The 13,976-nt window shown below is 38.7% G+C and overlaps 1 protein-coding gene across 1 annotated transcript in view; it reads right to left on the bottom strand.

The window, feature by feature from the left end:
- Positions 1–378: 378 nt before the first annotated feature.
- The window catches only part of LOC125075277 (solute carrier family 2, facilitated glucose transporter member 1-like), a 31,373-nt gene continuing 17,775 nt past the window's right edge, over positions 379–13,976 (bottom strand). Inside the window, exons 2-12 of the mRNA XM_047686992.1 lie at positions 12,352–12,450; positions 11,588–11,748; positions 10,792–10,902; positions 9,265–9,352; positions 7,975–8,188; positions 6,568–6,626; positions 4,884–5,085; positions 3,894–4,030; positions 2,959–3,061; positions 2,558–2,658; positions 379–1,218 (exon numbers count right to left, since the gene is read on the bottom strand). Coding sequence (XP_047542948.1) covers positions 1,081–1,218; positions 2,558–2,658; positions 2,959–3,061; positions 3,894–4,030; positions 4,884–5,085; positions 6,568–6,626; positions 7,975–8,188; positions 9,265–9,352; positions 10,792–10,902; positions 11,588–11,748; positions 12,352–12,450 — 1,413 coding nt within the window. The 3' untranslated portion in view covers positions 379–1,080. The remainder of the gene's footprint in view (positions 1,219–2,557; positions 2,659–2,958; positions 3,062–3,893; positions 4,031–4,883; positions 5,086–6,567; positions 6,627–7,974; positions 8,189–9,264; positions 9,353–10,791; positions 10,903–11,587; positions 11,749–12,351; positions 12,451–13,976) is intronic.

Genomic DNA, 13,976 nt, shown 5'->3' with positions numbered 1-13,976 from the left:
CGCAATTACAATATTTAACAATTAATATAATAATAAAAAATATAAAATTGCGTCTAAACTTCGTAATTTCAATTACTGACGTGTATCTATCATTTTTAAAAAATATATATTTTTTTAATCTGGCAACATTGACATCGACTCGTTATGGAAGGAAATCGATCCGATATTATCTGTGTATAAAAAACATCCCTCAAAATTTATCGTCATTTACCAAAAGTAGATTTTTACCGCAATAGGGTTTCTTATGACATTATTTATATATCTTATCAGTGTTTAATACAAAATAACTAAAACTAGTGTGTTGCATATCGATAGACTATCGATGGGTAAGGTGTTAGCGATAGTATCAATAGTCTTTATAGTATTGTCACGTGTATAAAGTATAATAGTATTGATCAAAACAACACTATCGATAGTACTATCGATATCCTGAATAATTTTCGAGGTCAACTATCGATAGTTCTGCAATGCTGATAAAAATAGACATGCCTTTATTATCTGGTGTGTGTCAGCTCTGCTCGACACCCCAAACGTCACATTACTTTACTACAGGCACGGGAGATATCTGTATTTTGTGACATCGATGTGTAACGGATATTTGGATTAAATATCGACGTTGACATCCTCTAGATATCGTCCCGTCTTTGTTTAACTTTACATACGTACGATATGTGGGAAAGAGATGAAACGTGTCATCGGAATCGGTTTGACATTCGCTTCATCTCTCTCTCGCAGATGGGTTAGTATAAAGTTAAAGAGAGACAGGGCGAATGTTTCATTAATTTAATGTTATCGTACTGCTGCTTTGACGTACCAGAACCAACCACCGATTTTAGTTGTGTTTCGATATATCTAACACGTGCCTAAATGGCGTTATACTAGTTTGTATAGTAACATATCTGTACTCGTTGACGTTTTATTGTAATCTATAACTGAAAAAAACTACTATGTCGAAATTTAACGCGATTCGGAAAAGGTTTTAGTACATAATAATATATTATAAGATCATTGACGCGATACGCGCGAACTTCACGTTGTGTTCAATGACGTACGAAAATAATTTAAAAACATTTTAGATGTTTACATCTGCTGTCTGAACATTGCGGTGATCTCTTCAATAGTTTTGTTCTTCGTCTCCGGAACTTTAAAAGCGATGAAGAGAATGAAAATAAACTGCAATATTGCGAATATTACGAACGTATTCGAACCCAGGATGAGCTGCAATAAAAAAAACATTAACTAACTTATAAGGCAACTTATAACTTGTGAGGGAGTAGCTTAAAGACCATTGGCCTTATTTCCAGCTGTTGAGTGTCGGGAAGATTAAAGACTTTGACCTTGAATTGACGTGACGTCATTGGTCGAGATCGGAATATTCTGTGGTGTTCATTATAATAGGCTATTTGACAATGCGAAAAATTAAGTGTCAATTATTGTAATCAGTATATATTATGAGTTTAAAAATGGTTATTTATTAACGAAAGTTGATAGTTAAATTTAATTAAATCAAAAATCCATAAGTAAAAATGCATTTTTTTAAACGCTTGTCACGTGACACAAAACGATCCTGATTGGTCGGGTTTATGACGACGTCACTTGCTTGTTAACCTCGTTTGCCTAATGTATGTGGATTATATGTGCCACAGATTACAATACAGGCAAGTCACGTCACCGATCCCATTGCAGCGCCATATTGTCAAAGTAGCGTTTCCGCTCGCTATTTAAATATGGATTTTTTTAATTTCATATTTTACAGCGAATATGTACTAGAATTATAAAAACAACCTTTTCTGGGTTCCTTAACCTCTACTAAATAATATAAAATGAATTTTAAAAACAAGTCAAATAGCCTATTCGTGAATGACTTTGGAAATAATATGAAAGCAATAAAAAATATTATTTTATTGTGTGTTAATAAATATATGTTTAAGAGAGATTCCTTGACCCATATAACTAAATAGGAGCAATAAAAAAAAAACAAAAGCGCGCCAGAATTGAATCGCCGTTGTTTTTTTAATTTTGAGCTCGGAGCGTAAGGTATTAATTGTAAATTGATAAAAGTGTTCGTTGTGTTGTATTGGGTTTTGCAAGCTTAACTGAGTTAGTAGTTTACACAAAATGTATGATTTGGTGTTTTTGTTAAGATAAATACGAATTTAGTTATATTTGGTTTGTTTAAGTTTTTACTTCATGGTAGGGCTTTGTGCAAGCCCGTCTGGGTAGGTACCACCCACTCGGCACAAGGGACGTAACATTTTAGTTCCCAAGGTTGGTGGCGCATTGGTGATGTAAGGAATGGTTAATATTTCTTACAAAGCCATTGTCTACGGGTGGTGGTGACCACATACCATCAGGTGGCCCATTTGCTCATCCGCCTACCGATATCATAAATTTTTTTTAAACTATTTCACCTCTGGATCCTCAATCTATATTAATCAGCTATTAGTAAATCACATGAATACGTAACTCTAAGGTTTGTTTTTTGTTTCTTTGTTTGAGTAAAGACTCTTGACATTTGAAAGGGATATTAACTTTTATAGTGTAATTGTACACTGACCGTTAAAGGTAAGAAGCTCAAGCCGACGATGAAGTTCGCGGTCCAGTTGATGGTGACAGCTACCGATGACGCCGCCGGACGAGCTGCCTGGTTGAACAGCTCTGCAAACACAAAACGAAATAAAAACAAATATAAAAAATACTTTTTCGAATATTTTTTATTAAATGTCTAGTTGTTTTTTTTAATTATTATCAAGAAATCATCTTGATTTCTCCTAAAATTGGAAGGAAAGCCTCCGAAGTTGGGATCATCGTCCAAAAGTTCCTTAACTTATTAGCTTCGCACGCAAAAATTCTATTAAAGATAATTTATTAAGAAGATTATATGTTTTAAATATAATATAATATATAATAAAATCATTCCGGTGATAATATTAGCATAGACAACATAAACACACTCACCGGTCACAAGGAACCACGGAATCGAACCTGGGCCCACTGCGAACATCACCACGAACAGTATAACCAGAGCTATACAGACGTAGGACACCCACACGTGAGCCGTCTGAAAAAAAAAAACAAAACAAAAAATTAAACACGACGTCACGAATATGTGACGTCACAACAGCTGATGTAAAACAGCGAAAATTTTAGACATTCCAAGAGATGTAACGTCTCTTGTGTCTGTAGCATTTTTTTTAAACTATTTTACGACATCCAGGTTAACGACTCACAGTTGCCCGTGACTTTTTTTACGTTCGACTTTAGTACATTTTGGCGTTTCATATTGATATTATTACTGAACATCAGCGGATGTTCTCTGGGCTTCGAGAAGTCGTCTGCTTGGAAGACGTGGGCCACACTGACTTAATCTGTCTACACTGGCTCACTCACCCTTCAAGCCGGAACACAACAATAAAAGTATTACTGTTTGACGGTAGAATATCTGATGAGTGGGTGGTACCTACCCGGACGGGCTTGCACAAAGCCCTACCACCAAATAAATTATTTAACAGTGTTAAAAATGAGCCGAGATGGCCCAGAGGTTAGAACGCGTGCATCTTAACCGATGATTTCGGGTTCAAGCCCAGACAAGCACCAATGAATTTTCATGTGCTTAATTTGTGTTTATAATTCATCTCGTGCTCGACGGTGAAGGAAAACATCGTGAGGAAACCTGCATGTGTCTAATTTCAACGAAATTCTGCCACGTGTGTTTTCCACCAACCCGCGTTGGAGCAGCGTGGTGGAATATGCTGCAAAACCTTCTCCTCGAAGGGAGAAGAGGCCTTTAGCCCAGCAGTGGGAAATTTACAGGCTGTTAATGTAATGTTTAAAACATTAAATGTTTATAATGTTAAAAATTCTCGAAATCGATTAAGAAAAGTTATACTTACGTATAAATTGGCAACACAGAGCGCGACGGTACAGAACAGCATGCCAGTGAATCCCGTCAAGAGAAGCGTCTTCCTGCCAGCGACTTCCACCAGCAGGAGAGATATGACGGTCATCACGACGTTCATTGCTCCCATGCCTGTAACAAATATTATAATTAGCGACATTTATTATATCTTTACGAGAGATGGCCCAGTGTAGCAAGCACCGCTGAAATTTCATGTAGTTTTAAAAAATATATACATAACGGGGAGCGGTTACTTTGGTTGTTGATTTGGATAATTAATGAATCGAGTAGTTGGCAATACTGTTTGATGGCTGATTTACTTTTAAGAGCGGGTCACCCCGAATGGAGTTGTAAGTGTCATGGCGACGCGAGTCGTTATGTTTTGACAGGCGACTCGAATGCGATGGCTGCTTGCGAACCCATTCGCACTTAATCGAGATGAATCATTGTAATCCTTTGATATTTGTGGTGTACGATTATTGAATCAATTAATACAGTGATCAGACGATATTAAATACGTTTTATTTTGTGAGTATCTCCATTGCACGTCATAGTCTTCCAAATGTCGGATCAATCCCCGAACCTAACTGTTCGGCATCCTGCTCCTCCGACATATATATATACGCCTGGTAAGCATATGACTCCACTCCAACTGATGGTAAGTGGTACTGAAGTCCAAACGCGAAGACGGCCTGTACAGTCAGGGTGAATGAACTGCACAAGCCGCCCTCGCCATGTCAGCTCACAAGATACACTTAACCACTTATATCCACTTTAATTTTACTTCCAAAACTCCGATAACAGTTTCGTCGACGATCAAAACGCCATTCTTTCGCAAATCCATAGTGAATATCATAGACTAATCAAGCTCTCTACTAATGATATCGCGTCAATTTGCTGTCAAATGTTGTTTATTTGGCTTTTCTCCTCTTATGGTTTGGATATACATCTAAATTATCATAATCCGTCTAATTTATTAACTTACCCAAAGTCGCGTATTGGCTCTGCGTCTCACTCAAGTTAGCTGATTGGAAGATATCCGTCGAGAAGAATATCACAGCGTTGATCCCGGAGAGCTGCTGGGCGACCATCACGACCATGGCTATCAGGAGTGGCTGTCGGAGCTGACGGTTGCGGAAGAGTTCACGCAACGTGACTTTCTTGCTTATTTTATTCTTCTCCGCTTCCTGGAAAATAGAACATAAATCCAGTGGAATGGAATTATTGTTATCCAAAAAAGTAAAGATACAACAGAAGCTTATCTATACATATAATAAAATTGGAGGGTCTGTTTGTAATATTAAAATAACCCATTTTCACTAAATGCAGTATGTATACATGGTACATATACCAAAATAACATTTTTTTACAATTTTTGTCTGTTTGTTTGTTCCGGCTAATCTCTGGAACGGCTGGACCGATTTCGACGGGACTTTCACTGGCAGATAGCGGATGTAGTAAGGAGTAACTTAGACTTTTATTTTAGAATAATATATAGAAGAAAAATTAAATCACAATCCAAGTAACTTAAATTCAAACAACGCGCACGAAGTCGCGGGCAACGCTAGTACAATTATAAAATTAAAATAAATATTTAGTTCAATATTATAAACGCGAAAGTGATTCTGTCTGTTTGTTAAGTATTCATTATCAAACCAGAGAACCGAACTTGATGAAATTTGGTAGCAAGCAAGCTGGAACCCCAGGGGAAGCCACGGGGTTTTTTTATACGCAATACCTGATGACTCACTCCTCAAATATCTAATTATATCATGTCCGCACTTCATTACATTAGCAGCCTGTAAATTTCCCACTGCTGGCTTAAGGCCTACTCTCCCTTTGAGGAGAAGGTTTGGAGCATATTCCACAACGCTGCAACAATGCGGGTTAGTGGAATACACATGTGGCAGAATTTCGTTGAAATTAGACACATGCAGGTTTCCTCACGATGTTTTCCTTCACCGCCGAGCACGAGATTAATTATAAACACAAATTAAGCACATGAAAATTCAATGGTGCCTGCCTGGGTTTGCAAGATGCACGCGTTCTAACCACTGGAACTTCTCGTCTCCGCCCGTCTGAGTAGGCAAAATCCACTTATCGCTAAACTATACCGGTTAACAAAAATATCTAGTATTACGTATTTAGTTTGGGCTTTGTACAAGCTGTGTAGGTCTACCCTTTCTTTAGATATTCTACTGCCACACAGCATTACCAGTTATTCAGTTCGAGAATGAGTCACTTCAAGTACGTCTTAGTTCCAAAGTTGGTGGCGAATTTGTGTAAGAATTTCTTTATTTTTATTTTTTTATGGCATTCGTTGGCCGACGAGCATATGGGCCACCTGATGGTAAGTGGTCACCACCGCCCATAGACAAAGGCGCTGTAAGAAATATTAACCATTCCTTACATCACCTATCGTCACCAACTTTGGGAACTAAGATGTTATGTCCCATGTGCCTGTGATTACACTGGCTCACTCACGCTCTAACCGAAACACAACAATATAGAGTACTGTTATTTGGCGGTAGAATATCTGATGAGTGGGTGGTACCTACCCAGACGGTCTTGCACAAAGCCCTACCACCAAGTATTATTAGCTGTTAACCCTTTCCCTCCCAATTAGAGGGGAAGATGTATTCAATAAGAGTATTCAATTATTATATTACCTGGTGCATTTCTTCCATTTCAGCGTGGACAGCGACGTCGCCTCTTAACCAGTTTAGAGCTAAAAAAATAAAAATAAAATACTGCATAAATAATTTATTTCTTACAAGCTGTACATTCGAGAAACATCCAGATATCCTTACAATGTATTTTTTTTTTTTTTTTTAGCATTAGCAGCCCGTAAATGTCCCACTGCTGGGATAAAGGCCTCCTCTCCCTTTGAGGAGAAGGTTTGGAGCATATTCCTCCACGCTGCTCCAATGCGGGTTGGCGGAATACACATGTGGCAGAATTTCGTTGAAATTAGACACATGCAGGTTTCCTCACGATGTTTTCCTTCACCGCCGAGCACATGATGAATTATAAACACAAATTAAGCACATGAAAATTCAGTGGTGCCTGCCTGGGTTTGAACCCGAAATCATCGGTTAAGATGCACGCGTTCTAACCACTGGGCCATCTCGGCTCAACAATGTATTTATAATTGTCTTTCGACGTGTAACATCTTCCCTCTCGCTTTGACGCAAGCTGTGTGTGTTTACGGGAAAGGGACGGAAGTAGCGGGAAGCCTGGGCGCGTGTTTGATTCGATCAAAAAGCAAGCGATGCTGGAGTTGGCCTTCATTTGGCCACAGCTTCCGTAGATAATCTTAATATTACTCTTCCCTCTCGCTTTGACGCAAGCTGTGTGTGTTTACGGGAAAGGGACGGACGTAACGGGAAGCCTGGACGCGTGTATTTGATTCGACCAATAAGCAAGCGATGCTGGAGTTGGCCTTCAGTTGGCCACATAAGATAATCTTAATATTACTTAATACCAATGTGAGATGTCAAATGTTAAAACATCATATGCGACTACTGTAAGGTTTAATTTTGATGTGATAACTTCTTATTGGATAAACAGCTTCGGTACGTAACGCGTCACGGCGCCAGTCAGTCTGGCTTCCCTTTCTCTTACGCATACGGCAGCGGCAGGCAACAATGATTCTAATAATGTACATACACAGAATACTTAAAGTACTGTAAGGTTTTTTTTAAATAATTATCCTAAATTTAAAGTATCTTTACCGGGAAAATGTATTTTTTTTATGAACTGGGCACACTGGTGGCCGCTCGGAGGAGCGGGGCATCAAAACAAGATGGCGGTTGGTTATCAAGCGCGGGAAGCGATATTTTAAAAGTTACCGAATTGTATTTTAAGAAATATAGTCATTGTCAGCTAAATAACGTTTGTCTACACGTTCAGTGACATAAAGGGGATTTATTTTTACAGTACATATTCAAGAATCGTAACTAAGAATAAAATATAATTTTACAATCAAATAAAAAATTTAATAATAAACAACCCTTGCTTACATTATCATATTAATATTTTATTTTTATTGCAATACATAGATGTTTTACACTCACCCCTTTGAGCGTGAAGTTCAGCACCCTTGTTCAGCAGTAAATACTTCGGGGATTCAGGGCAAAGCGGTAACGTGCAGCACTGGATCAAAGCTGGAATCGCGGCCAGCGCCAACAGCAACGGCCAACCGCCATCAGTGCCCAACACTGATTCCAGTCCTAAGACTTGAGATAACAGTATCGTGATTGTGATCACCAGCTGATAGACCGTTCCGATCTGAAATTGTTTTCGATTTGATTGACCGTGTACAAACTTTATTCATAATTTTATATGTTTGTATATATACATATATGTGGGATGTAGGATTGAAAGAAACCACAATTTATATTGTTTGCTTCGAATTTACAAAAAAGTACGTTACACTTCAATACGTCGTGCCGCCATCGTGTCTCCTCTTTCTCCTTCTCGCTCACACCTACATAAGTCTCTGTCATGCTGTCTCTGTCATCATTACACTATTATACTCTCGCTCTCACATTGTACCTCCCAATCACACACCTAACATTCCCACATATAGGTGTCGAGGAACGAGCAACGCCATTTGCTAATACGATCAAGTACTATGCCCGGTGTTGCTAGTTAATAAATTTTCGATGTCGAAATGTCAAGTGGACAATTGGATGGAATCGATTTTGCGAAACGGCAACACTGCATTTTTGATGGAGCTGTCATGTATTCATTTGTTATTACCGATCTTATTCCGTAAAATAAGATATTGAGAAGTCCGTTAACGGGTTTATTTGAGCACCGAGTAATGGAGGAAGAGCGATCTGAGCCCGAACGTGCAGAGGATGCGACATATTTTTATTAATTTCGAAAATGCAATTTTTCGGGAGAAGCATTTAAAACTTTGACATTCCCCAAGCGTCGCCGTGATTCGCGCCAAAACCATAATGACACTCACGCCATCTTACAGAAACTATGGGTACTACGAAAGTATGTGTTACGGGTATTGCCCCAAGTAAAGGGTTGCTTCAGGGCACTTATTAACTACGCATTTAACTCATTTTTTAATTTTTTGCGGTCTCGTACCGGCGTTGCGATGTATATAAGTTATTTTGATACAGATCCATTTTTTTTTAAATATTTTGTTGTCATTTACGCTCAATTAATTTTTTTTTTTCTAAAAAAAGGACGTTTTCTTGGAGGGGGCTTAAGGGGTTTTCCCTTACATGATTTAATAGTTCACTTTACTGTAAGCGTTAAAGAACATCGTTTCAAAAATATTATTTCTTAGTGAATAAGATGGCAACAATAAAATACTTCGTATAAAATAACTTATCAATCCTCACCGATCCTCGTAACGAAACAGGAGATATCTCCGCCAGGTACATCGGAGTCAGACCTGCGTTCAGACCGCTGTTCACTCCGATTATCAACCTGGAATACATGAGTCATTATGATACCTGACTTCAGTTACCCAGTCGTTTATGGCGAAGTTTTTTCGTTGCTTATTACCTACTTATTATTATAATACTAGATGAAAGCCTTCGCTCGGGTATATAAATAGAACTTAATAAATATACATATACCAACTACCGTTCCCTGAAATGAAATTATTATTTGAACACACACATTCTGAACGCACCCGTAGACGTCAAACATGGCCGCCCGTTGAACTGTCAGCGGTTAGAACACGTGCATCTTAACTGATAATTTCGATAAAACCAAAGGCCAAGCACCACTGAATTTCATGTGCTTAATTTGTGTTTATAATTCATCTCGTGCTCGGCGGTGAAGGAAAACATCGTGAGGAAACTTGCATGTGTCTTATTTTAAAGAAATTCTGCCACATGTGTATTCCATTAACCCGCATTGGAGCAGCTTGGTGGAATATGTTCCAAACCTTCTCCTCAAAGGTAGAGGAGGCCTTAGCCCAGCAGTGGGAAATTTACAGGCTGCTAACGTAATATAAATGTAATGTTATTGAATTTCATGGATTTGATATCGAAATATTTCGACTATACGAATTTTGCGAATATATGTTTTTGACTAAATTTTAATTATTTTTTAAAGCTATAATTGTGGATAGGTTTTGATCGGGTCTACCGTAGACCTGCACGATATTATTAATATAGAATATAATGCGCCCTTTTTTTTAAATACATATAGACAGTTTATTGGCAATATTGGGATTATTCGAGATAAATGGGCGTATATTCAAACGATTTTATATGAACGATCCATTAATTTAGTTAGTTTTTAATTAAGCCAATTACACAGATATATTCACAATAGTCATCAATATCGATTCGTTAATAAATCATTTACAAAAACACTGAATCTATCCAGTGGCGTAGCTATCGTAGGGCTAGGTGGTGCAGTGCACCAGGGCCCCGGAACTCAGGGGGCCCTCTAACCTAAGCTTTGAATAGATATGACATATGGATTTAGCCTACTAATGTTCGTCTCAATGTATCCTTTATCCTATTTTTATTCCTATCTATAATTTTGAAGCGCAATATTAGTTAAAGAGGGGGTGAGAGCCCGTTTCTTTTTCATCTGCATCGGTGCATCTATGCACCGGGGCCCTTGTCCACCTAGCTACGCCACTGAATCTATCACAAAAGAATAAAGATAATGTTGGAAATTAGCGATTCGTCACAAACGTGGTGCGCGGGAACCCTTGAATGTAACTGTCGATCCAAGATGGCTGCCGCGCTACCATCGACGCGACGCTTCACTAGAGCGCCATTCAACTCCCATTGATACTGTTTTCCAAACAGTATGAATAAACAAGATGGCGCATCATGCGCCGTCATATATTATTCTGTAACAATGTCACAAATAAATTCATTTCAACATAAGTGTCACCTAACCTTCCAACGATGAGCATTTCAGATGAATTCGCCAACTTCGCACAACCTTGGAGCGCCGCTGCGATGAAGACCAGACCATTGTTTAGGAGTAAACCACCTTTTCTTCCAAATCTGTAAAAGTATTCGCGTCATATTCGTCTTAAGCAAATAAATATTGGACAACATCACATACATTACTCTGATCCCATAAGTAGCTGAAGCACTTGTTATGGAAAATCAGAACGACGGTACCACAAACACCCAGACCCAAGACAACATAGAAAACTTATGAACTTTTTCTACATCGACTCGGCAATCGAACCCGGGGCCTCGGAGTGTCGTACCCATGAAAACCGGTGTACACACTACTCGACCACTGAGGTCGTCAATCGTATGGCCCAACTAGCTGTGCTAGCGACTTCATGCACGTTTAAATTTAACAAAAAGTTTAGGTTGTAGCCTAAGTTACTCCTTATTAGATCAGCTTTTTGCCAGTGAGAGTCCCGTCAAAATAGGTCCAGTCGTTCCAGAGATTAGCCGAAAAATTGAAAAAAAAAATAATTTGGTATAAGCACCGTGCATTTTTAGTAAAAAGCGGTTTTTTTAATATTACAAACAGACACTCTTATTAGACTAGACAATTTTATTATATGTATAGATATCTACTAGAACAACGACACAGTTCATTATTTTAAGTTTTTTTTTTTTATTCTGGCTCTTATTTGTGCCAAGAGTTCACAGATTATTTCGCCAATGACACGTGCGATGGAGGAGACACATTTTTAGTAATTATTTTGTCTGTCAAGACCGGCATTACCTGTCAGCGATGACGCCGGTGATGACGCCCCCAATCATACCCCCCACACAATAAATGGCCACTGCGATCGACCACACTGTTGTCACCTTCGGGTCATCTTTCGCTGGTAGCGTTACATTTGTTCCCGTCAACGCCTCCTTCTGAAGCCATTCTGACATGATCTGAAATAAACACATAATTTTTAAGATTTAATTAATATTGTCTAAAATTTTCTGAATCGCGCTAACGTTTGGTTCACAACAATGTATATATAGCCCTTAGAAGAGACTTTGTAGGACATTTATTATCGACCGTCCGCGCCTAGGCGTATGACGGGTCTCAGAGCATACATGTCCTCCCTCCAGAATCGACGGCGATCTAAGTCGAGGTCCAGTCTCACAGGAGGCGCCCATAGAACGCGCGTACTCTGAGCCCTACGACAAAGACGATAGTATCGCCAACGCCTCTAACTTCAAGGCTAAGTACTAACTCGCTCCCACGCCTGGTAACGCTGTATACGCCAGTTGAGACAACAGCAAATAATATACACAAAATATTTTAGTAGGGAAACTATTACACCCCGACTAGTGACGTCACGCAAACGAGCAAAACGCTCCACACTCCACCGACTACGTCCGAGATGCGATCTCATAAGAAACGTCCTCGGGATGGACGTGATTACCTGTAAAGGTTCAAATTACAAGGTCTAATGATGCTGTAAAGGCCATTAGGGCCAATAACAGCAGGAAGGTTTATTAGTGGCTGTAGCAATATAATAAACTTACCGCTTGGGGGGCATTTAAGACTCCTGTATTGTACCCGTGTTGGAACGCTGACCAGCATGCTGAGGAAACGATGGCGAACGCCAGACGAGGATTCATTCCCTGGAACAATAAAATATTATATGAAATTTTGACATGCCAGTCATGCAGTAGGTTTGTTACAAAACTAAATGTGTCGTGAAACATCCGGTAGGAACCATCCGTTCTATTTTATGTATAACAGACAATAAAAAAAATAACTGGGTTTAAGAATAATTACATGACAAAAAGAGACGGATATAATAAGAAAGAGAGGGAAAGATCTAAAAGAGAAAAAGAGGGAAACGTTAACATTAAACATTTATAACGTAATACTTGTAACTATATTGGTTTATGTAAATTACTTTTTTGTCTCATTTGCATTGGCTCTTGGAGTAATGGTGCAAATAGCTCCATCAAAAGTATAATACCTCGCCTTATTGCCTCCACTGGTGACAGGAGGGCTGGTTCGTTTTTAGCCTAGAGGATCGGAGTTGCGATTCAACGGGGAAATGCTGCTAGCATTCTTGCCACCATTCCACGCATTTATACAGTCACAATTTTTAATACATATTTGTATATATTTAAGCACTTAATGTTATCAATTCTTATGTTAACAAATATAAGTATACTTAGATTGTTTAAATGTCTAGTAAGAGTGTCGCACTACAATAGAACTAAAACAAACCAGTCAACTTTAATGTCTAGATGTTCTAGATGAGATATACGGTTGACACACGCCGAATGTCATACTTGACAGTGTGCGTGGATTAGACAACTGTTGGCCACTATTTTTATCAGTTTAGTATTTAGTCGCAATTAATTAATTAAGGAATTGCTAATATTCCTATTTACCATTCCTCTTTAATTTATCACTTGTGTTAGGAGTGGGGGCGACAATATCCCAAGGGGTCCGTAAACCATTACGCTATTTACGATATATATATTTAAATAATTATCCGTTGGTTTCCACGCTATATGAACAAATGATATTATAGATAATAAATGAATATATATTTATTAATCAGTGAAAAAAATACTATAGCAAAAAATACCGCGTACCGGTTTTATCTACATTCCGAACCGGAAATAGGTCTGTCTAATTAATCTTATAAAATGACAATTCCAAAGCACCTTTTAACATTTTTTTAACGATGTTTTTAATTAATAATATAATAATATCTTGATATAAAGCTAGGTGTTGGTTGTCACGTCACGGTATCATGCGAAAACGACCCCGTGGTGCCCGCCGATGAGGCGGAGAGGGTACCGCTGGTTTTTTAGTGGGTATTCCGGTGTGCCGGGTAGCAAGCATATTGGGCACCAGCGAGTTACACATTCACCTCACCCTCACGTCCACGTGAGTGACACCTATCGCGTTTTTCCAGCGAGAAAAAAAGGGGTTGGTTGTCAGATGTTACGCATAAAAGTAGTCTATGTCCTTCCTTGGAGTTTAAACTTACTTCATACCAAAATTTCATCAAATTCGGTTCAGTACAGTGGCGTAGCATGGGGGGAGCGGAGGGTGCGGTCCGCACCGGACGGCACTTTGCCGAAGGTGGCGCTGCGGAAATTTAACTTTTTTTAAAGAAATTAAATTTTTGCTCCCA

The sequence above is a fragment of the Vanessa atalanta genome, chromosome 30 (genome assembly GCF_905147765.1).
Source record: "Vanessa atalanta chromosome 30, ilVanAtal1.2, whole genome shotgun sequence".
NCBI classification, from domain to species: Eukaryota; Metazoa; Arthropoda; class Insecta; order Lepidoptera; family Nymphalidae; genus Vanessa; species Vanessa atalanta.
The sequence above is the reverse complement of the archived record's forward strand: the minus strand, read 5'-3'. Positions and strand labels throughout refer to the sequence as shown.